General features: G+C 32.8%; 3 protein-coding genes across 3 annotated transcripts; 2 read left to right on the forward strand and 1 right to left on the reverse strand.

The window, feature by feature from the left end:
- Positions 1-776: 776 nt before the first annotated feature.
- On the forward strand, positions 777-3,130 carry LOC128128394 (uncharacterized). The gene is made up of 5 exons (XM_052767239.1): positions 777-1,577; positions 1,647-1,810; positions 1,900-2,314; positions 2,397-2,950; positions 3,127-3,130. The coding sequence occupies exons 1-5, from the start codon at positions 777-779 to the stop codon at positions 3,128-3,130; spliced, it is 1,938 nt and encodes a 645-aa protein (XP_052623199.1).
- Positions 2,997-6,035, forward strand: LOC111919858 (uncharacterized). The gene is made up of 8 exons (XM_023915420.3): positions 2,997-3,165; positions 3,278-4,018; positions 4,098-4,221; positions 4,308-4,566; positions 4,747-4,796; positions 4,880-5,020; positions 5,110-5,334; positions 5,859-6,035. The coding sequence occupies exons 1-8, from the start codon at positions 3,137-3,139 to the stop codon at positions 6,033-6,035; spliced, it is 1,746 nt and encodes a 581-aa protein (XP_023771188.3). The 5' UTR covers positions 2,997-3,136.
- Positions 6,036-8,051: 2,016 nt separating this feature from the next.
- On the reverse strand, positions 8,052-9,316 carry LOC111919843 (feruloyl CoA ortho-hydroxylase F6H1-3). The gene is made up of 2 exons (XM_023915412.3): positions 8,823-9,316; positions 8,052-8,713 (listed from the first exon to the last, which is right to left on the reverse strand). The coding sequence occupies exons 1-2, from the start codon at positions 9,314-9,316 to the stop codon at positions 8,140-8,142; spliced, it is 1,068 nt and encodes a 355-aa protein (XP_023771180.1). The 3' UTR covers positions 8,052-8,139.
- Between the last annotated feature and the right edge of the window lie 12,620 nt (positions 9,317-21,936).

A 21,936-nucleotide genomic window follows, 5' to 3' on the forward strand; every position in this document is an offset into this window, starting at 1 on the left:
TTTATTTTTTTTTCACAACTTAATTATACTTTGATTGCTTTGTTTTGACGGATTTATACATAACACAAACATACATACAAACATATGCCTAATTAGAAACCATTACTATATAATGAACAAACAAAAAGCTATCTAAATTCATATTTAGTTTTTCTAATGATGCATACGTTTGTTTTTGTAAGTTTATGTGATGTCTAAATTGGTTAAAACAAAGCAATCAAAGTATAAATAAGTTGTGAAAAAAACGAAACGAAAAAAACGATATTGGACCTTTGAAAATTGAAAAATAAAAAAATACCGTAGGTAATCTGTAGGTAAATACCTACGGATTACCTACAGATTACCCTATTCTGTAGGCAATCCGTAGGTATTTAGCTACAGATTATCTACGGTCTTTTTTTATTTTTCTATTTTTAAAGTATCAAATGTCGTTTTTTTCGTTTTCTTTTTTTTTTCACAACTTAATTATACTTTGATTGCTTTGTTTTGACGGATTTATACATAACACAAACATACATACAAACGTATGCCTAATTAGTCCAAATAATTCAAATGGGAGTCCGTATTCATGTTGGCCAGTATTTATCACAGTATACAACCTACCTCCTTGGTTGGCCTTAAAACATCAATACATATTGCTTCCTTTGATTATTCCTGGGCTGAAGAATCCTGGTCAAAATTTGGATGTTTTCCTACAACCTTTAGTGCACGAGTTAAAGATGTTGTTCACAGATGGCATTGAAACTTATGATGCTCATCGAAGGGAAAACTTCTAGATGAAAGTTGTATTGATGTGGACAGTTAGTGATTTCCCTGCTTATGCAATGTTGTCCGGATGGAGCACACATTGTAAGTTAGCTTGCCCATATTGTATGGATCAATCAGAATCATTCTGGATTCAAAGGGGAAATAAACATTGTTGGTTTGACTGCCATAGAAAATATTTACGCAAAGGCCACACTTTCAAAAAAGATAAGATTAATTTTAAGAAAAACAAGACATCTAAGAGCGAAGTAGAGATTCCGTACCCAACCGGAGATGAAATTTGGCAGACAGTCAAACATTTTAACATTGTTTATGAAGGGACTCCATATGGTCCAAATTATATAAAGCCGGATGGTTTTGGAGTGACACATAATTGGGTAAAGAGGAGCATTTTTTGGGAGCTTCCCTATTGGCGTCATTTATTGATCCGACATAACCTTGATCTGATGCATATCGAGAAGAATGTTTTTGAAAATATGTTTCATACAAGTATGGACACCCCCAAATCTAAAGATAAATTGAGCGCAAGACAAGATCTTGAGATGCTATGTGACCGGCCTCTTCTAAATCCCGTCCGGGACAAAAAAGGGAAGGCTTGGATCAAGAAAGGAGACTACACTTTAGAGAGGGTCGATGTTAAAAAAGTTTGTGCTTGGCTGAAAAGGTTGAAATTTCCAGACGGATATGCATCGAATATAGGGAATTGTGTGAACGTCAAAAATGGCAGTTTTTACGGTTTCAAGAGCCATGACTGTCACGTCTTTATGCAACGTTTGCTTCCACTTGCTATTACAGGGTTTGTTCCAAATATGGTATATGAGGCCATAACAGAGTTATGCATGTTTTTTCGAGTATTATGCTAAAAAACATTGCATATGGAGGACTTGTACAACATGAAACGCAGTATTGCTCAAACCATCTGCAAGTTGGAGAAAATATTCCCTCCTAGTTTCTTTGATTCCATGGAACACCTAGTCATACATTTAGCTGATGAAGCAATTATTGGTGGTCCGGTGCAATACAGATGGATGTATCAATACGAGAGGTAATCATTTTGTTTGTAATATTAAGTATTAAACTTTTACATATTCTTTTTAGTATTCATAACAGGTTCTTGATAATTTCTAATTATAGAAAGTTGGGCATAATAAAAAGAAGAATTAGGAACAAAGCAAGGGTTGAAGGTTCAATCGTCAATGAACATCTAGTGAATGAAATCGCTACCTATTGTTCTTTATATTTTGCCCCCGCGGTTGAGACACACCATAATCAAGAGCCACGAAATTTTGCACCACAACATGACAACTCTTCAAGTGGAGATATATTAAGTGTATTTGCCTTTCCATCAAGAAGATTACATGAAAAGGGTGGAAAGAAAAGACTCTTGAAACATGAAGAACTTCACAAAGCACACACTTACATCCTACTAAACTGTGCAGAAGTTGCCCCTTTCATCCCAGAATTTGATCGAGCAGCCCAAGCATCATATCAAAATGAACCAATTTCAGTACTTAGAGATAAATACTTTGCAGAATGGTTTAAATACAAAGTAAGTAAAACCAATTCAATCATACTTGTTAATTTTTGTGTTTTTTTCAAGAAACATTTTCCATATATGCTCTTTAATGTAGGTAACGAGGGACTCAACTGATGGAAGTGCTAAACATTTAGAACCTTTAGCAAATGGCCCCTCGAACAATGCTCGGTCTTACAACGGCTACTTTGTAAATGGTTATATGTTCCACACACAAGAATATGGTAAAGGACGTGCAACAAATAACTATGGACTATGCGTGAGGGGGGAGATATATAATGGCGAAGAGTCAGACTACTACGGCTTATTGGATGAGATCCTAGAGATTGACTATTATGGCATTGGGCGCTCGACTGTTGTGCTATTCAAATGCACTTGGTTTGATAATATCCGCAGTGTAGTAGTTAACAAGAATAAATTGTTTGATGTTAAACCTACGTCTCGTATTCAAACTAATGACCCTTTTTGTTTGGCATCACAAGCGGAACAAGTATTTTATACACCATATCCTGCGGTGACAGATGAATTAAAAGATCTTTGGGCGGTTGTCAAGACAAAACCAAGAGGGGTATATGAAGTCACCGAAGCTGAAACGGAAGTTGCGCTTGATGGAAGCACTGAATCAAATGGAGTCTTTCATCTTGATGAACGGTTTGAGTTACCGAATGAAGTAAATGTTAGTGAACGTTTGAGCCTAGCCTCAAATAGAACTAACTTTGAGCAAATATCTTCCGATGAGAGTGAGGGTTCTGAAGCGGAAAACCAAGAAGATGATACAGATGAAGATGATAGAGACGAACCAGTTTATTTTAACTACTATGATCCAGATGAGGACGAATGTTAGGAAGTTTGTTTTATGTTATATGGTATATACACTTTAATATATTTGTTATCTTGTTTTACTTTTAATTTATAATATGGTATGTTATTTTTCATTATCATCTAACATGTTTGACTATTTTTGTTATATAAATGCAGCATGTCGGATAAAAGCCTAGCACGTAACCTTTTTCCGGTTCGTCCTTCGTCGGGTGGTAGGCCATCGTCTTTGCCTGACCGTAGTGGCCTTCAACGCATCCCTCTTACAGGTGGTTCTCTACCAGGAGCCAGGTCATCACCTTTTCCTGATCCTAATGGCCTTCCACGCATCCCTCTTACAGGTGGTTCAGTACCAGGAGCCAGGTCATCACCTTTGCCTGATCCTAGTGGCCTTCCACGCATCCATCTCACAGGTGGTTCTATACCAGGAGCCAACTCATCACCTTTGCCTGATCCTAGTGGCCTTCCACGCGGTGGTTTTGTATCGGGAGCCACGTCATCGCCTAGCCCTAATGGCCTTCCACGCATCCCTTTGTCGGGTGGCCTTTCACGCACTTCAGTTAGGACAACAAGGTCAGGATTCTCAGGGAGTAGTAGCATGGGTGACATAAATACCAACATGGGCTTGACTGATGCTATAGCAGATACAGGGGTGGTACAGAATGTTAGGAATGGTATTGCATATGGTTATGAGATGACAGGCAACAATGAAGACCCTGCTAGTGATTTTTTATATAATGGGTCTGAGCATGAAAATGAGCCTGAGCATGGGCATGAGTCTATGCATGAGCCTGAATCACCAATGGTTCAGACGCCCCATTATTCGGGTACACATGGTGGATCAAATGATGTAGATTCAAATGGCTCTCATAGGCCATTTATCACACGAAAGGGGTACAAGTAAGTCTTTTTTTAATTATTATAAATTTACTATTTTTGATGTTATAATTATCCTTATATGGTTATTTCAATATTGTAGGTTTGGGAGACAAAGTATTCATCGAGCGATCGTAAAGATATTTTGGCAGTCTATAAATGAACCTTGGATTACTTATAAAAAAATTCCGAAGGAAGTTGTCACTCAAATGTTTGAGCGTTTTAGGGTAATATATCAATTATTTATTTTTATTATCTATTTCTCATTCACTGTTATTTTGCATTTTAAACTTTTACTTTTTATTTTTTACAGACTCAATACCGGTGGGATCCAAATGAAGAAGGGTTAATTCGTGAAGGTTTTGAAAATACACTGAAAGATCGCTACAGGGGTAGAATGAGGGATGTTAGGCAAGCATCGGTAAATTCTGCAAGAAAAGTTGGCCACGTTATCGCAGAGATTAATGATAACTTTGAGATTCTTGCAAATTACAATCCTCCTGAAATACATATAGATGTTTGGCGACGTTTGTGCAGGGCAAGGAATCTAATACATTATTGCTTATTTTGTTGTTTTTTATTTTGTATTCTAATTATATATATATATATATATATATATATATATATATATATATATATATATATATATATATATATATATATATATATATTACAGAAATGGGACACGGATGAGTGGAAAAAGTTGTCTAAAAGCGGAAAAAACAACCGTAACACTGATTCTGGGGGGGCAGCCAGACATACGGGTGGTAGCATTGGATTTGAGGAGCATCGTCTTAAATTGGTAAATAATTCTAATTATTGATTATAGTGATACATTTTTCTTTCAACACTAATTATATCAATTATATTGTGTCATTTGTATAGAAACAGTTGACAGGTGAAGACCCTTCATTCATTGATCTTTATTATAAGACACATCTTACCGCCGAATCAAAGAAAATATATTTTGGGGGCGATAAAGAGGCACAAGTGGATTTTGTGAATGAGAGATCTAGAGTGGCGATCGTAAGTTGTCTTTATCTTTTTATATATTTACTAATATTAGTTTTTACTTTTTAGTACAATAACAAAAACTTTCTTTTGGTATGTTGTAGGAATCATATAACACAGCCCTATCTCAAAAATATGGTGATGATACGACTCAACATAATGTGAATGATCCTAAATTGTGGACCCAAACACAATTGCTTAGGAAAGGCGGGAAACAAAAAGGTCCTATCTATGGGGCAGGATACTCGGATCTTCACTTTCTGATGACGGGTGCATATTCTTATGAGTCAACTTCAGCTTCTGCTGACTTTGCAAAGTCACAACAGGAGGTACTATTATTTACATAATATATTATAGAGAAAAAAAATCAAGTAAAGAGGTACTTAATATGGCTGAAAAATATATGTTCATATTGGTAAGGTACATTGTTGTTACGGGTGAAAATTAAAATATGTTGTCATTATTAATATTAGGTAAAGTGCATTGTTATTATGGTTAAAAATGATACTTTTTTGCTATTATTAAATTAGGTAAAACAAAATACTATAATGGGTGAAAATTATAGTATGTTGCTATTATTGATATTTGGTAAAGTAAATTGTTGTTATTGATAATAATTTAAATATATTGATATAATGGATTGGAAATGTAAAGTACAATGGTATAATGGATAAAAATATAGTATGTTATTATTATGTATATAAAAAGTTATTATTATGGATGTTAAAAACAATGTATATTTTTATTAGCAATAGTGTGTTTTTATATTGAATTAAAAGTAAAGTACATTGCTATCATGGTTTAAAGTTTAATTACATTTACTAACTGCATGTGTTTGTCTTGCTATATTTAGGTAAATGAGTTGCGACAAAAAATGTCAAACATGGAACAAGCCATGGAAGAAAAGCAAAGTGAAATGAATTTGCAAATGCAACAAATGCAAAATGAAATGGAATTGCAAGTGCAACGACAATTGGCGGCCTTTATGAAACAAATTAATCCTTCCGATAATCCACCAAGTAGTTCTTAGTTTTTGTTTTAGAACTCTAAATTAGTGTTATGTTATTGACTTCTTAGTTTTTGTAATGGTATTGTAATGGTATTTTGAGTATTTGAATGTATGAATGACATGTTAGTGACTATTTTAATGGTAATGAATGTAATGGTATTTGATTATTATTTTAATTATTTATTTGGTTTTTTTTAGCAGAAAATTTGGATATTTTTTAAATTATAATTCTGTAGGAATTATAAATTTAATATAGCAATAAAAACTGGTAAAAAGCTCATAGAAAATCTGTAGGAAATAAATATTCAGGAAATAAAATCCAATAAAATCTGTAGGTATTCTGTAGGTAAAGTAGTTGGTAGGTATTCTGTAGGAAAATTAGTTTGTAGGTAATCCGTAGGTAAAGTAGTTGGTAGGTATTCTGTAGGAAAATCAGTTTGTAGGTAATCCGTAGGTAAAGTAGTTTGTAGGTATTCTGTAGGAAAATTATTTCGTAGGTAATCCGTAGGAAAATCAATTTGTAGGTAATCCGTAGGTAAAGTAGTTGGTAGGTATTCTGTAGGAAAATTATTCCGTAGGTAATCCGTAGGAAATTAATCCGTATGTATTTTGTAGGAGTTCCGTAGCTAAATAACCCGTAGGTAATCTGTAAGTATTCCGTAGTTAATGAATTCCGTAGGTATTCCGTAGTTAAATTTGTAACAGAATATTCCGTAGGAAATCCGTAGGAACGTGTGTAGCTAATTTGTATGTAGGAAAAAATTACCCACGGGTTTTTCCCTACAACCCGTTTTTTATAGGAAATCTGTAGGTAATGTCTTTTTCCTACGGATTTCCAACCAATTCTGTTGTAGCTAATTACTTAGTTTTCTAGTAGTGTCTACATGCACACCCTTCAAAATTAGCATCTTCTCGCCTTGAAGCGACTCCAGTGCTATGTCAAAAGAACTTTAGTGCTATGTCAAAAAAACTTTAGACACATGCTTTATTTGTATGCTTCCACCTCATCGGCCCTTACAACTTACTAATTAGATACACACCGGGGGTGGATGCCCTACCACATGCCAGTCCACTTCAGTCTCCATTCTCCAATATGTTTCTGTCTTCAACATGTTTCTGGGTGATAACTTACTATGATGGTCTTCCAAAATACAACACACGATTTCACATTCCATGTAAGAGGCTAAATACAGACAGTTCACTAATGCCATAGTTGAAATCTTTTCGCTCCATAATCAACTGTGTGAACTTCTTTCTCCTCTTCATACAACCATCATTTTCTACTGTGAGAACGTAAGCGCCGCTCACATGGCCACCAATCCAGTGCCACACCATCGATAAAAACATAGTGAGCTTGACATGCATGTTGTTCGCAACATTAGTCAACATAGTTGCCATTAGTTATGTACTTATGTTTGAGTTCCCCATGTTTCTTCCTACTTCCGGTATGCAAATATCTTCCCCAAGGATTATCATCATCCTTCGTCAAACTACCGCTCAAGGGGCATATTAGACTATGTATTATAAGCCAATTTGTACACTTTTATTGTATGTCTTTGGATACAGCCCAAAGACCTTATTCCTCTTTGTTCATGTATATATTCTAATTAATGAGAATTCTATCATTTGAATGAGAATTATATTTATCGACACATTGATGCATGCGTTCGATCCATTCTCCAGTAGTGTGTGTTCGAACCATGTGGTAAGGATGTCTTTTCATTATTATTCTAGCGTTAATAGAAGTCATGTCCATCCCATTTCACCGAAACACAAAATATAACATTTAAAAATAGCTTATGATCGCTATTTTAGAAACTTAAAAAAGAACAAGGAAAATCGGTAAATCAAGGATAGATTTATTTGAGTAAAAAAGTTTTAAAATGTTACAGTTTGTGGAACATTAATCTTTAAACATTGCCAAATATATTATAAACGGTCATAGTGACCATGATACAATACTGACATTGAAAATTATAAGTAATACATCATCCTTCGAATTCTATTAATTTAAATAGACATAATTATTTCTGCCTTTATTTCTTGTTCCATGTGGTTTCAAGTTCCTTGTGATACTTTCAAAGAACTTTAACTACATGTACATAATTTTTTTCGAGAAACAAAATCAAATCTTAGCAAAATCAACAGTTTCCTTCCCATTAGTCGACTTCTTGAAAAAATGCTTCATATAATCCGAGTATAGAACTTGCTTATACAAAGCCTTTTCCCCATTGTTAATGAGTTCTGAAAATGGTCCAATAACATCAGTAGGCCTCGGGTTCACAAAAATCGGAACTGAAATCCGGTTTTCATACCCATTAGCAACTACTTTATGTTCTACACTCTTATATCGACCATTGCTCATGATTTGAAGAGCATCACCAATGTTTATTGTCAACGCTTCCTTCACAGGAGGAACATGAATCCAGTTGTCACTATCAAGTTTTCGAACATAAAGTCCCCCGTTGTGATCTTGAAGAAGCACTGTTAATGTTGAAACATCCGAATGACTACTAGCGCCAATTGAGAGCTCAGGGTTCGGACATATAGGATAATAGTTTAGGTTTATTGATTTTGCACCCATAAGAATTGGTTTGTTTTTTTCGTTAATTTTTGGTATGCCCAATCCCTTGATTAACAGTTCTAATAGCCTTTTGATAAGTGAATCACTTGTCTTCAAGTATTCAAGAAGTTGATACCTACAATTAAAACAATATTTATCGTAGACATATTGTGTTTTTTATTTATAACAAATTGTATAAATAAAACTGGTAAGATGTGTTTATTAAAAAAGATTGTATGACTTACTTGCAAACTGAAGGCCAAAATTCCAAGGCTTCTTCATCAGAAACATAGAAGCAACTTAGGTGATCTTTCCATTCATACGCTTTGTCCACTTCGGGATTGAAACTCGTAAGAATTGTAACGTTTTTTGAAGGACTATTTTGGGACGAGTATTTCTTTTTCTCATCAGTTGACAACTCGAAAAACTTATGTGTTGCATCTTTGACACCATCGATTATGTTTAGAGGTATGCCGTGGTTAACAATTTGAAAGAATCCCCACTTCTCAGCAGCATAGCATATTGATTTCATTACTTCTGGATCTTCATAATTTGACAAGTCGATGACTGGGATCAACTCATCTTGCAACACTTTGGTCACATCAAGTCGTCTCTCAACAGGTTGAATGAACAATTCAGGTAAAGTTTTGAGCTTGAGGTCCGATACACCCTTTACCCCATGGCCTTCATCGACCACAAATCGTTTGAGTTCTGGAGTAGCAATAACTGATGTAGCCATTCAAGGAAACCTGGTTTCATTTAAACGAGTTAGCAATTGTGCAATAAAATTTTAGGTCGCCTGACATTGTAGATTAACTCGTAGTGCCATGCATGTCTTCATGCATCAAATATATTAAAATTTAAAAAGAACAAATTGATATCCGAAGAAGTATCTTCAGTTGTTCAGCAAATATAAGAAACAAGGATCGATTAGGGATTTGAAGTTACCTTACTTGCTTACAACTTTTACGAAAAACAAAGCAAGCAATGGCAAGTTCGATGAGTAATGCACATGATAGTGCGTTATATTTATAGTAATAACAGTGAAAATTAAAATGTTTTGAAAAACGAAATGGATGGCTGGCATTTCATGGTGTAGTTCCAAGTATTCGTGTAACATTAGCGTACACATTCTACAACCATAACATCAAAATTACACATAATGACAAACAATCGAAACTACGTGAGTTTGAGTTTACGGACTTTTACATTTGATAGGGCTGAGCCACGATTCTTTAAAAAGGGCATATATGTAAATAATATATTAAAGTATATTTTATCTTCCAATACGGTAAAAAAAGTTTTTAATTTTGAAAAAAAAAATTGATGGAAAAAAAAAATCTATAAAAACTTATGAACTTTTTTTTTTTATTTCACATATAATCACATATTTTTGAAATAAGGAGTGAATCTAAAACAATTATAATATATATATATATATATATATATATATATATATATATATATATATATATATATATATATATATATATATATATATATATATATATATATATATATATATATATATATGCTTAAATTATTTTATTCAAACTACTTATTGTACATCTATCGTATGGTATGAGAATTACTAATAGAATAAGTTGTTTAGCAATGCGAATGCGTTCAACCTTACAAGAATATCGTGATTTTCATGCATTCTTGTTAATTATTATTTTTTTTGTTTTCACACATCGTTTTCACTCATTTTCATTTTAACAGAATACGACCCAATAAAACATTCTGACAACATTCTGACAGAAATAAGAATAATAATAATAAGTTTATAATATCCCTATAGACGATTTAATTAGTGAGAATATGTGTTAATGACAATAATTATGTAAGATTGAACGTATTTATATTATCAAACAACATATTTTTTTTATCAATCTCATAGCATACGATAGATGTACAATAATTAGTTAGAATACTTAAACCTAGCTCTCTCTCTCTCTCTCTCTCTCTCTCTCTCTCTCTCTCTCTATATATATATATATATATATATATATATATATATATATATATATATATATATATATATATATATATATATATATATATATATATCTTTACTACATTATAATACATACATAATTGTGGGCTCCATAAATTTTAAGACCAAAGTCTTAAAAACAAGGAAATGAAATATAAGCCTTTGGATTAAAATTGGATGGTGGAGATTATTTCATGGTGATCCATGTATTTATGTTTAAGCCAATAAAAACTCTCCAAACCCAATGAATTTAAATTTACCATTTTTAAAGCTTAATATACCATATGTTATGCATAAACAAACACAAAAGACACAAAAATTAACACACATTCGGATCATATATAATCCAGCACTCCATTTTGTTATATTTACCAGTTTTTTCACTCTCTAAACTCCATTCTCTATCAACCTCAGCACAAAACCATAAGAACCCCAACACCATAATTGCCACCAGCGTTAGCCAAATGCCATCACCCACCTCTGCCACTACTACAGCCATCAGAACCGTCGTCGTTACCGTCTGCCACCGTTGTCGTCTCGAGCACTAACCATCCCCATGTAAATCAGAACCCTGTGTTTCTTTCTGCAAAAATGCTAAACACAAGAAATAGAACAAACAGTGGAGGAGAAAAACACATTGAAAAGGGTAATTTAGGAAACTTTTTTGCTGGGTTTTATTAACTCTAAAAAAACACTCGCATAAACATCTAAACAACTCCTATTTATACTAGAAACAAAAAAACTAACAAACTAAGTTTATCTGCTACCAAAATTGCAGGAAAAGATAATAACTCAAAATTCAAAATAAAAACGAATAACAGTTTCAAACTTCTGGATTATTCCAACATTTTCCCCCCCTAATCCAGAAGGTGTTATGTGCTTTACTCCCAGCTGATCTCGCATCTCTTCAAATTTGATCTTGCTCATTGATTTCGTGAGAAAGTCAGCCCATTGTTCTTGACTGCTCACATGTTTGAGTATAATGTCTCCTTTCTTGATACGTTCCCGTATAAAATGGAACCGCGTGTCAATGTGCTTGCTCCTCCCGTGAAACATCGGGTTCTTCATCAAAGCCAATGCAGACTTGTTGTCTACATACAATGTTGCTGGACTAATCTTGCTACCTTTTATCTCATTAAGCAATCTTCTGATCCATATTCCTTGACACGTTGCTGATGTAGCAGCCATAAATTCAGCCTCACATGAAGATAAAGTAACACTTTATTGCTTGTGAGAACTCCATGTTACCAAATTCTCATTTAGATAAAATGTGGTCCCCGCTGTACTTCTCCTATCATCTACATCTCTAGCAAGATTACTATCACTGTAACCGGTAATTATGTTCTCTTCATTTCCTCTAGCATATGTCAAGCCAAAATCAATTGTACCTTTCACATACCTCAAGATTCTTTTCACGGCTTGAAGATGCACATCTGTGGGCTTCTCCATGAACCTACTTACCATCCCGACAGCATACGAGATATCGGGTCGCGTGTGAGTTAAGTATCTTAAACCACCCACGATACTTCTATATTCTGTTGGGTTTACTAGGTTACCTTTTTCCCTTTTGCTTAACTCCAACTTAGGCTCCATCGGATATTTATATGGGTTACAATCTGCCAACCCGTCTTTGTAAGTAAGTTTCTTGCATAGGTTGCCTGCTTTAGTGTAATTTCACCCTCTCGTTGAACCACTTCTATCTCGAGGTAGTACGACAATGTTCCCAGATTACTCATTTCAAATTCCCTGTTCATTTGAGCTTTGAACTCTTCCACTTCAGCATCACAATTACCTGTAACAATCAAGTCATCAACATATATTCCAATGATTATTAGTTTTCGATCCCTATTCTTTGTGTAAACGGCATGCTCTTGAAGACACTTCACAAAACCAAGGCCTCTCAAGCATTTGTATAAACGAGCATTCCAGGCCCTTGGTGCCTGTCGAAGTCCATAAAGAGCCTTTGACAACTTGTAAACTTTTCGGGGTTGATCACGTTTCACGAATCCTTCCGGTTGGGATACATAAACTTCTTCTTCCAAATCTCCATTTAAAAACGTAGATTTCACATCGAGATGATGAACTTTCCATCTATTTTTTCCCAAGAGAGCAAGTAAAATCCTTACTGTTTCTAGTCGTGCAATGGGCGCAATCACTTCATCGTAATCTATTATGTGCTTCTGTACATAGCCCTTCGCCACCAATCTAGCCTTGTGCTTTATCACATTGCCATTTGGGTCCCTTTTTAATTTATAAACCCATTTAAGTCTGATGGGTCTGCGACCTGGTCGTAAATCAAGCAGGTTCCAGGTATGGTTTCTTTCAATCACATCCACTTCACTTTTCATCGCCTTGACCCAATTTTCATCTTTTGTATCCATGGAATATGATGTGGGTTCATTGACATCTTGTAAGAACAATAACTCGTCACAGTCATTATAACACATCAGTTAAAAGACGGTACCTTTCCGGAGTTTCTCTTCCTGTTGAGTTTGTGAAAGAAGCACACGAACCATCCGAGCTACGTGGTTCCATGGGTGTAGAAAAAGGTTATGGGGTTGACTCCACCTGTTCATGTAAGGGTGTTTGGATAAAGTTTTCAGTTACACTCTCAGATTGCAATGGTGTGGAATATTGATTTTCTGATTCAACATCGTGCATTGGTGAGTTGTACTCTTCAAGAACAAAAGTAGCTCCTTGGGTAGTCTGGTACTTTACTATTTCAACCCACGACCAACATCTATCTTCTTCAAACTTTACGTCTCTACTTACATATATTTTTCCGGTATCAGGATCAAGTAATCTATAAGCTTTACTTCCTTGTTCACAACCTAGATACACTAATTTTATGCTACGGTTATCAAGCTTCTGTACGTGGTTGCTTGCAACCCTCGTGTGAGCAATACACCTGGAAACGCTCAAGTGATCTAGGTTGGGCTTTCTTCCTGACCATGCCTCATATGGGGTTCTATCTTTGAGTGCCTTTGTTGACACTCAGTTGAGCACATAGATGGCATGTCTTATAGCTCCACTCGACAAAGTTCCCGGTACACTCATGCTCTTTAAGATGCTCCTTGCCATTTCAACCACGGTACGGTTTCGTCTCTCCATGACACCGTTTTGTTGTGGAGAATATGGTGCCGTGAAGTGACATTTTAGACCGATTTCTTCATAGTACGTAGTAAATTGCTTCGAGAGGAATTCCCCCCCCCCCCCCCCCACAATCAAATCTAAACGTCTTGAGTTTCACACGTGTTTCATTTTCAACAAGCACACGAAATTTTTTGAAGACACCAAAAGTCTCATCTTTTAATTTTAGCATATACACCCACATGACTCGGCTATAATCATCAACAAGAAGGAAAAGTATCGATTACTAGAAGGAGTATATCTTTAAGAAAAAAAGAAGCGATAACTACCTATCCCATTGTAAGCATTTCTATGACTAAAAATAAAGTAGATGTTAATCACAAAAGTGTATGTATTTATTTTTTTATAATTGTAATAAAGAATTAAACGTAATACGATCAAGGGAAATTGACATAAAAATCCTCAAGTTTTCAAGAAATATTTAGTTTAACTTTTAAGAGTTTTAGGTTCAATAATGCCTAAAATTTTGGTTGATTTTGTCATTTTCACCTTTCCATCCGGTTTAGCCCTTCTCGTCTGCAAGCCAACTGGGATTGCTTACTAGGCGCTGACAGGGCAGCCACATCAGCGCCATTGTTTAATTAAAACGAATGCATAGAGGGGTCGATTTAGGGATGCCTGGGATCGAACTCGGCCTTTCTGTGTGGAGGAGCAACAACATTTCCACCAAACCACTCTTCAATACATAAAATCAATTCCGGTTCTCTCTCTCTCTCTCTCTCTCTCTCTCTCTCTCTCTCTATATATATATATATATATATATATATATATATATATATATATATATATATATATATATATATATATTGTATAACATAAGTAATTTATTAATATTATTAATATTAGTATTATTATTAATAATACTATTAATATTAATATTACTATTATTATTATTATTAATATTATTATTATTATTATTATTATTATTATTATTATTATTATTATTATTATTTAAATGTCTAAATACATATATAAACGTTTTTAAACGTATGCAAACATATAAAAGAAATATATTTTATACATAATTAAACATAATTTTATAAAATTTATCATATCGTTATGTATACAATACATATTAACTCGTTTTTATACATACTTTTAAATATTTTTTTATATATGTATATCCGATATATTTTTTTTTATATGTGCATATACGATTTTAGATTTGTATATACGATTTCAGATGCGTAAATATGTTTTTTTATATGTATAAATACGTATAAAAACATTTTTATACCTAACATGAATAAATAAATATGATAAATATGTTTAATTTGTATAAAAACATTTTCTATATGTTTTTATACGTATCAAAATGATTTTTTTATATTTTTGTACATATAAATATATATACAAAATGTTTTATATGTATTTATATTTATTTATAATTATTTTGTACATTTAATACTTATTGTAAATATAACGATACATTTTTTTAATATGTTTAAATATATTTTTTGTATGTTTATATAAGTTTATAAACATTTATATATGTGTTAGATGTTTAAATAATAATAATAATAATAATATTAATAATAATAATGTTAATAATATAAAATATTATTCTTATTAGACAATATGTATAGAAAGCCGGATGAGAATACACATAACGAAGTGTAGTTTGGTGGAAAAGTCGTCGGTCATCTTCACAGGAGGTGCGAGTTCGATTCTTGGCACCAGTAAGCAATCCCAGTTGTCTTGGTGACGAATTGAGAAGCGCTAAACCGGATAGAAGGATGAATTGGCGCTGACGAGGCTTCCCTCGTCAGCGCCATGTAATCAGAATTATTGAACCTAAAACTCTTCAAAGGATAAATTTTGAAAACTTGAGGTCAATTTCCCTAGGATCAAATGTGTGATTTGTGTCCATTGGTTTACTATGTGATTTGGTTATTTAAAAAAAAAAAGTTAACGATTTTTATTTGGAGGGAAGATATTAGGTCCCGTTTGATAGTTTCTGTCTGGAAAAGTGTTGTCCGGTAAACTGTTGTCTGGGAAAGTTTTCTAACTGGGAAAGAAACCATGCTGTTTGATTGTACATCTGATTGACTGTGCTAAATGATGAAAAAAAGTAATAATTCAATAAAAAATTATTTAAAAAAAGTAATAATCCAATAAAGAAAAAAAGAGGCTAGGTTTGGTATATAATTGTCTTTCCATCTCATTCAGCCAGAAGACATATCTTACCAGAAAAGACCATTTCTTTTGTGCAAATCAAACAGTCTTTCCTAAGGGTGAGCTTCAAAATAAAATCAAATATTTTTTGAAAACTTGAGGCCAATTTCCCTTAGGATCAAATGTGTGATTTGTGTCCATTGGTTTACTATGTGATTTGGTTATTTTTAAAAAAAATAAGTTAACGATTTTTATTTGGAGGGAAAATATTAGGTCCCGTTTGATAGTTTCTGTCTGAAAAAGTGTTGTCCGGTAAACTGTTGTCTGGGAAAGTTTTCTAACTGGAAAGAAACCATGCTGTTTGATTGTACATCTGATTGACTGTGTTAAATGATGAAAAAAAATAATAATTCAATAAAAAATTATTTAAAAAAAGTAATAATCCAATAAAGAAAAAAAGAGGCTGGGTTTGGTATATAATTGTCTTTCCATCCTATTCAGCCAGAAGATATATCTTACCAGGAAAGACCCCTTCTTTTGTGCAAATCAAGCAGTCTTTCCTAGGGGTGAGCATGGTGCGGTTTGGTGAGGTTTTTAGACCAAACCGAACCGCAAACTGCATTGTGCAGTTTTTGCATTCTTAAAACCGTTGGGTGCGGTTTTGCAATGGTTCGGTTTTTCGGTTTTTAAATGCGGTTTCGGTTTGTATCGGTGCGGTTTCGGTTTTAAACCGTGTTAAGAATTTGGTGCAGTTTTTTTTATGTTTTTTAGTGCGGTTTTTTAAAGGTGTAAGAATTGAAAACCATGTGCATGTAAGCTTGTATTGTGCTGTTTTTTTTTAAACCATTTATTTTCAGCTCAAAACAAAATTACATAATAAAAATTGTAAGTCGCTTAAAATACAACTTGTGACTACTCTCACAAACTAATTAATAAATGAAGGGTAAATAACACAAAAAACACTCTTTTTACACAAAAAATCGATTTTGACACCGTGCTTTTTTTTGTCAATTTTGACATTGTGTTTTCCAATTTGTTACAATTCTGACCACTTGATCGGTTAACCAGGTTACATGCTGAGGTGACATGATGATGTGTCGGTTTTGATGACGTGGCATGCTGACATGATATGCTGACGTGTCAAAATTGAATTTTTTTCTCACAAAAAACACTAAGTTTTCATTTTTTTCGATTTTGACACTAAGTTTAATTTTTTCTTTCAACTTTGACACTATGGGCGTGTTTGGCATGAAGCTTTTGGAAGTGTTTGAGAGCTTCTAGCTTTTAATAAAACGCTCTAGTTTAAACAAAAAGCTTCGTGTGGCAGTAGGAGCGTTTAGCTTTTAGTTTTAACAAAACGTTCTGATTCTAAAAGCTACTTTATGTAGCGTTTAACAAAACGCCTCTGAGCTTTTGAAATCAATTTCCATAATTACCCTTAAAAATATATTTATATATTTATTTATTTTTAATCAATTGTCCTTTTATGTAATTTTATATATTTCAAAAGCTTCCAACTACTTTTGCCAAATATACATATAAAAAATAAAAGCTAAAGCTTCCCGCTACCAGCTACCTGCTACACGCTACCAGCTAACCGCTACCTGCTTCCAGCTAACAGCTACTTTTTCCAAACACACCCTATGTTTTTTTGTTCCAAATCGAACATCATTTTTTTCCAATTTTGTTCATTGTTGACAATTTTCTATTTGAAACCGTATAAATATTTTTTTAATACATTGAAACCGTATAAATATGTTTTTTTTTTTCATTTAAAAACCATAGTTTTGTATAAATACATTTTTTTACACTCAAACCATATTTTTATGTATAAATTTGTATTAGTTATATAAAAATTGTATTTTATATTAAATATGCAACTTTAAAATGTGTTTGGAGGTTTGGAGGCGTGTAGTCGATCAAAACTCGGATATCAAGTTTGCAACTCATCAAATTTTTACATCTTATTAGAAGCTTATAGTTAGTTTTATTCTCATGATATAACTAATGCTTTGAATGTAAGAAAAAAAAACACATTGTATTTAAATAAAAATGTGGTTTTTAAACGAAAAAAATATGTTTATACGGTTTGAAATGTAATAAAAAAATATATATTTATACGGTTTCAAATGGAAAATAGACAAAATTAAACAAAATTTGATAAATGATGTTCGATTGGAACAAAAAAAACATAATGTCAAAATTGAAATAAAAAATTAAACTTAGTGTCAAAATCGAAAAAAGTGAATACTTAGTGTTTTTTGTGGAAAAAGAATCAATTTTGACACGTCAACATATCATGTCAGCATGCCATATCATCAAAACTGACACGTCATCATGCCACGTCAGCATGTAACCTGGTTAACCGGTCAAGTAGTCAGAATTGTAACAAATTGGAAAACACAGTGTCAAAATTGACACAACAAAAAAACACGGTGTCAAAATCGAATTTCTATGTAAAAAAAATGTTTTTATGTCATTTACCCATAAATGAAAGTTCCTTGATTTTGACTTAATTTGTTACAAGCTTATTCCATGTAATCCGTTTGGCTAAAAATAGAACATTTCTTTTGCACCCCATATAGTCTTACACAAACACAAACTAAACATCTAATAAATATATTATCGTTTATAAGTATTTTAAATAGCATGTATATAATATACATTGATTGATTATTACTATACACGCTTGTGGTGCGGTTCGGTTTTGGTGGACCGGTTTTTAGGATAGAAACCACACCGCACCGTTGACCTTCGGTTTTTGCAAAAATTAAATCCGCACCATTGGTTTTTGCATCGGTTTCAGTTTTTCAGTTGCGGTTTATTGCGGTTTTGACGGTTTTTCTTTAGTCGGTTCAGTTTTTGCTCACCCCTAGACTCTTTCCGATCCATTCAGGCAGAAAGATCTGTTTGGACCTGGAAAGATGCGTATCAAACGGGACCTTAACCTTGATAATACTCCATAAAAATCGTGATGGGACATGGCTGACATTGAGTTTCGTTAAAGCAAAAAGACCATCATGGTGACAGTATTTGTTAAAACGTAAAAGAATGATACGTATGACTGTCATTTTTGTGGATATCAAAAAGAGTAAAATAAAATAATGATGAATATTGAAGAGATATTTTCATGGATATCAAAAAAGAGTAAAATAAAATAATGATGAATATTGAAGAGATATATTATAAGTTTCATATAAATCGATGGCTAATATATGTAAAAAGCCAAAGTTTCATTTATTAAATTTCTAATATTAAAGGATATAATGCTCTTATTTATTAAGTTTATTCATATCTTTATTATGTATAGTGGAATTTGTTTTATAGATAACAAAATGTTGTATCAAAGATGGCACATTCATTAAAAATAATATCCTTTCTCAATTTCTTTATTTTCGATTACAATTTTTTTAAACATTCCAAAACATGTTTTTATCCTTAACCAAGAAAAACAATATATTTTCTCTTAATTCCAACATTACATGTAGTTTTATTATAACATACATGTTAATAATTTAAACCCAAAAAGAACAACTTACATATATTTTTGCCCCCAAAACATTATTGTAATTATAATTGTCGAACCACACTCCCAACCCGTAATCACTGCAATGAAATTTTGTGTCGCAAAAGAAACTAATCTTCGTGCAAGGTAGCCGATGTATCGCATAGATAACACGAAACAACTTGCCAAAAAATGTTAATCCCCGAAACAAACTATTTGACGCTGCATCGTGCGAGTATGCACTAGTATGTATATATATATATATATATAGTAGTTGTTATCCGCGCAAAGCGGCGGCAGCAAATAATTTTTTTCGATAATATAAGTTCGAAAAGAAAGTAGATGTCCAACACAATAGAATCCAACTGTGACATTGTTTTTAATTAGTTTCAATTTAGCGATTAATTTGATTTACGAAATGCGTTCGTTGCATTAGTTTCAAAATTAGACGATTCATTTTCTTTCTGACACACAATGTATTACTTAATATGTTGGTTGCATATGTGTATGTTGGATAAGTGTTTTCATATATTTGATCTACAATTTCGAAAATAGTTAATTTTCTAATCCATTGACTCAGACTCATAAGTATTAATCAATTATTTTAAATAAATTGTAATCGTTGATTCAAATAAATATGTAAAAATATTTTTCAGCTTAAAAATGGTAAAAATGACTAAATTGACCACAATCGCATATATTTTAGTTTTCAGCTAAAAACTTATATTTTTTGTGCTTTATATAATAAAAAGTATACTAAGACGACATTAAAATTAAAAAAATAATTATGTATTCGAAAAACTTCAATACCTTAAAACCAACATCATACTTGTTCCAAATTTGAGAAAGTCTAAAAAATAATCAAGAAACATCAAAAAACCATTATCCAAAATATCAAAGACTATCAAATCTCTCACACACAAATGCCAAATTATTCAATACTCTTTAAAAACACTATCACACTCTACTTCTCCTTCTTTGGAACCAAAAGAGGATTGCTCTCACCACTTGACAATCGTTTTGGCTTGGTTGTTGATAGATCATCGGGTGAATCAACATCATCTACTTCATGCAAATTGCGTTTTAGATCAATGGAGTTATTTAGTAGTTTAATAGGACTCGTGGCGGTTGATTTTCTAAAAAAGAAAAAGCTACATTCTATCCTGTCTCAGAAGCACAATTCTAAAATTAAAAGAATAATAGTTGGTTAGTTGTCTTTACACTTTAGTAAAAATTAGGTATTCTTATCAATAACAAATTTGTAGCCCACTAAATCTATGGTTCTAAAACTAAAATAACATATAGACTACAAAAATTATAATCATCAATGATATATTTGAAAATATTAATTTGTTTAAAAACTTTGAAGTGTTAACCTAATACACATGTGGTTTTTTTTTATGATATAAAACCTTATATTTTTTATGATGGACAAATTTAAAACTCGCTAAGACTATATCTTGATAGCAACTTATCTTTCCTTTTTCGTTGTTTAGTAGCACCGAAAATATCAAATACTTGTATGTGTCGATATACAAATGGTAAAAGGGAAAGAAAGCACATGGCCCTTAATAAAAACAAAAAAAATTCTACAACTATTATATTTTATTAGACATAAACGTATTTTGACACTTCAAATTTCTTGACAAAAATAACAAAGTCAAAAAGGAAAGAGTCTAACCATATACAACATCATATACATTTCATGTTTTAGATTAAAAATAACAATTTCAATGAAAGACATTTTTCTCTCTTCAAGTTGTAATAATCACTTTCTACGCACATGTAAAAACACCCATCATCACAAAATTAACAAACATATCTTCTAGATTAATACCCAAGCAAAGGACAAAGACTCTCATTCAAGTTGATGGTAGAGATCGTTAGAACTTTCAAAGCAAAGTGACCTACAAAATAAAAAAGCAAACAGATTTAAGTTGGATGATTGTTAATAAATTGGACTCAAAAAGTAAAAAAACCAAACAAATTAGCCAAAATCCTTTTGTTCTTCAATTCCATATTAACATTCAGAATAATATTCAAGACTGATTTCTAATAGGGAGCTGATAAATCCACGAAGCTTTTTTATACTTTCACAAATTCTTTACGTAAATTGACAACTATGCCCTTGCTTTATATAAATAAGATGGACCCCATGGCCTACCCACTTAACTCCCTTCCTTCCTTCCCTGACTCTCATCTTTGATATGTCTTCCCTCTCGTTGAAGTCTCTTACTTGATGTAACTCAGTTTCTCTGAAATCCAACTTCTACTTTTACTTGATTTGCTCCCTTTTGGTGACTGTGCACCCGAGACTGTCCTGCCTATTTTTTACCCCTTTTTTTGCCGGTCAACACAATATCCTTGTCAAAACCACGGAACCATCAAGATTACACAGGAAGTAGTCGGAACACTCTAAGCATGAACTAGAAAGTTGCCGGAGAAAAACCAGGATCGCCAGAGAAGGCAATGCTTACTGGAAGAACACATTCACAACCTCTAATTGACTAATTACCAAAGACGATGATCAATTGCTAGAGTTTGATGTTTGGATCTGCAATTTCAACTCTCTATCTCAATCATCATATACGGT

Source organism: Lactuca sativa, chromosome 1, assembly GCF_002870075.4.
Source record: "Lactuca sativa cultivar Salinas chromosome 1, Lsat_Salinas_v11, whole genome shotgun sequence".
Classification (NCBI taxonomy): domain Eukaryota; kingdom Viridiplantae; phylum Streptophyta; class Magnoliopsida; order Asterales; family Asteraceae; genus Lactuca; species Lactuca sativa.

Coding starts and splice junctions, on each gene's coding strand:
- LOC128128394 (XM_052767239.1), top strand. CDS start 777: ATGAAAGTTGTATTGATGTGGACAGTTAGTGATTTCCCTGCTTATGCA. Junction 1,578..1,646: donor CAGGGTTTGTTCCAAATATG/GTATATGAGGCC, acceptor TTGCATATGGAG/GACTTGTACAACATGAAACG. Junction 1,811..1,899: donor TGGATGTATCAATACGAGAG/GTAATCATTTTG, acceptor TTCTAATTATAG/AAAGTTGGGCATAATAAAAA.
- LOC111919858 (XM_023915420.3), top strand. CDS start 3,137: ATGTTAGGAAGTTTGTTTTATGTTATATG. Junction 4,797..4,879: donor AGGAGCATCGTCTTAAATTG/GTAAATAATTCT, acceptor TCATTTGTATAG/AAACAGTTGACAGGTGAAGA. Junction 5,335..5,858: donor TTGCAAAGTCACAACAGGAG/GTACTATTATTT, acceptor TGCTATATTTAG/GTAAATGAGTTGCGACAAAA.
- LOC111919843 (XM_023915412.3), bottom strand. CDS start 9,316: ATGGCTACATCAGTTATTGCTACTCCAGAACTCAAACGATTTGTGGTC. Junction 8,714..8,822: donor TTTTGGCCTTCAGTTTGCAA/GTAAGTCATACA, acceptor TTTTAATTGTAG/GTATCAACTTCTTGAATACT.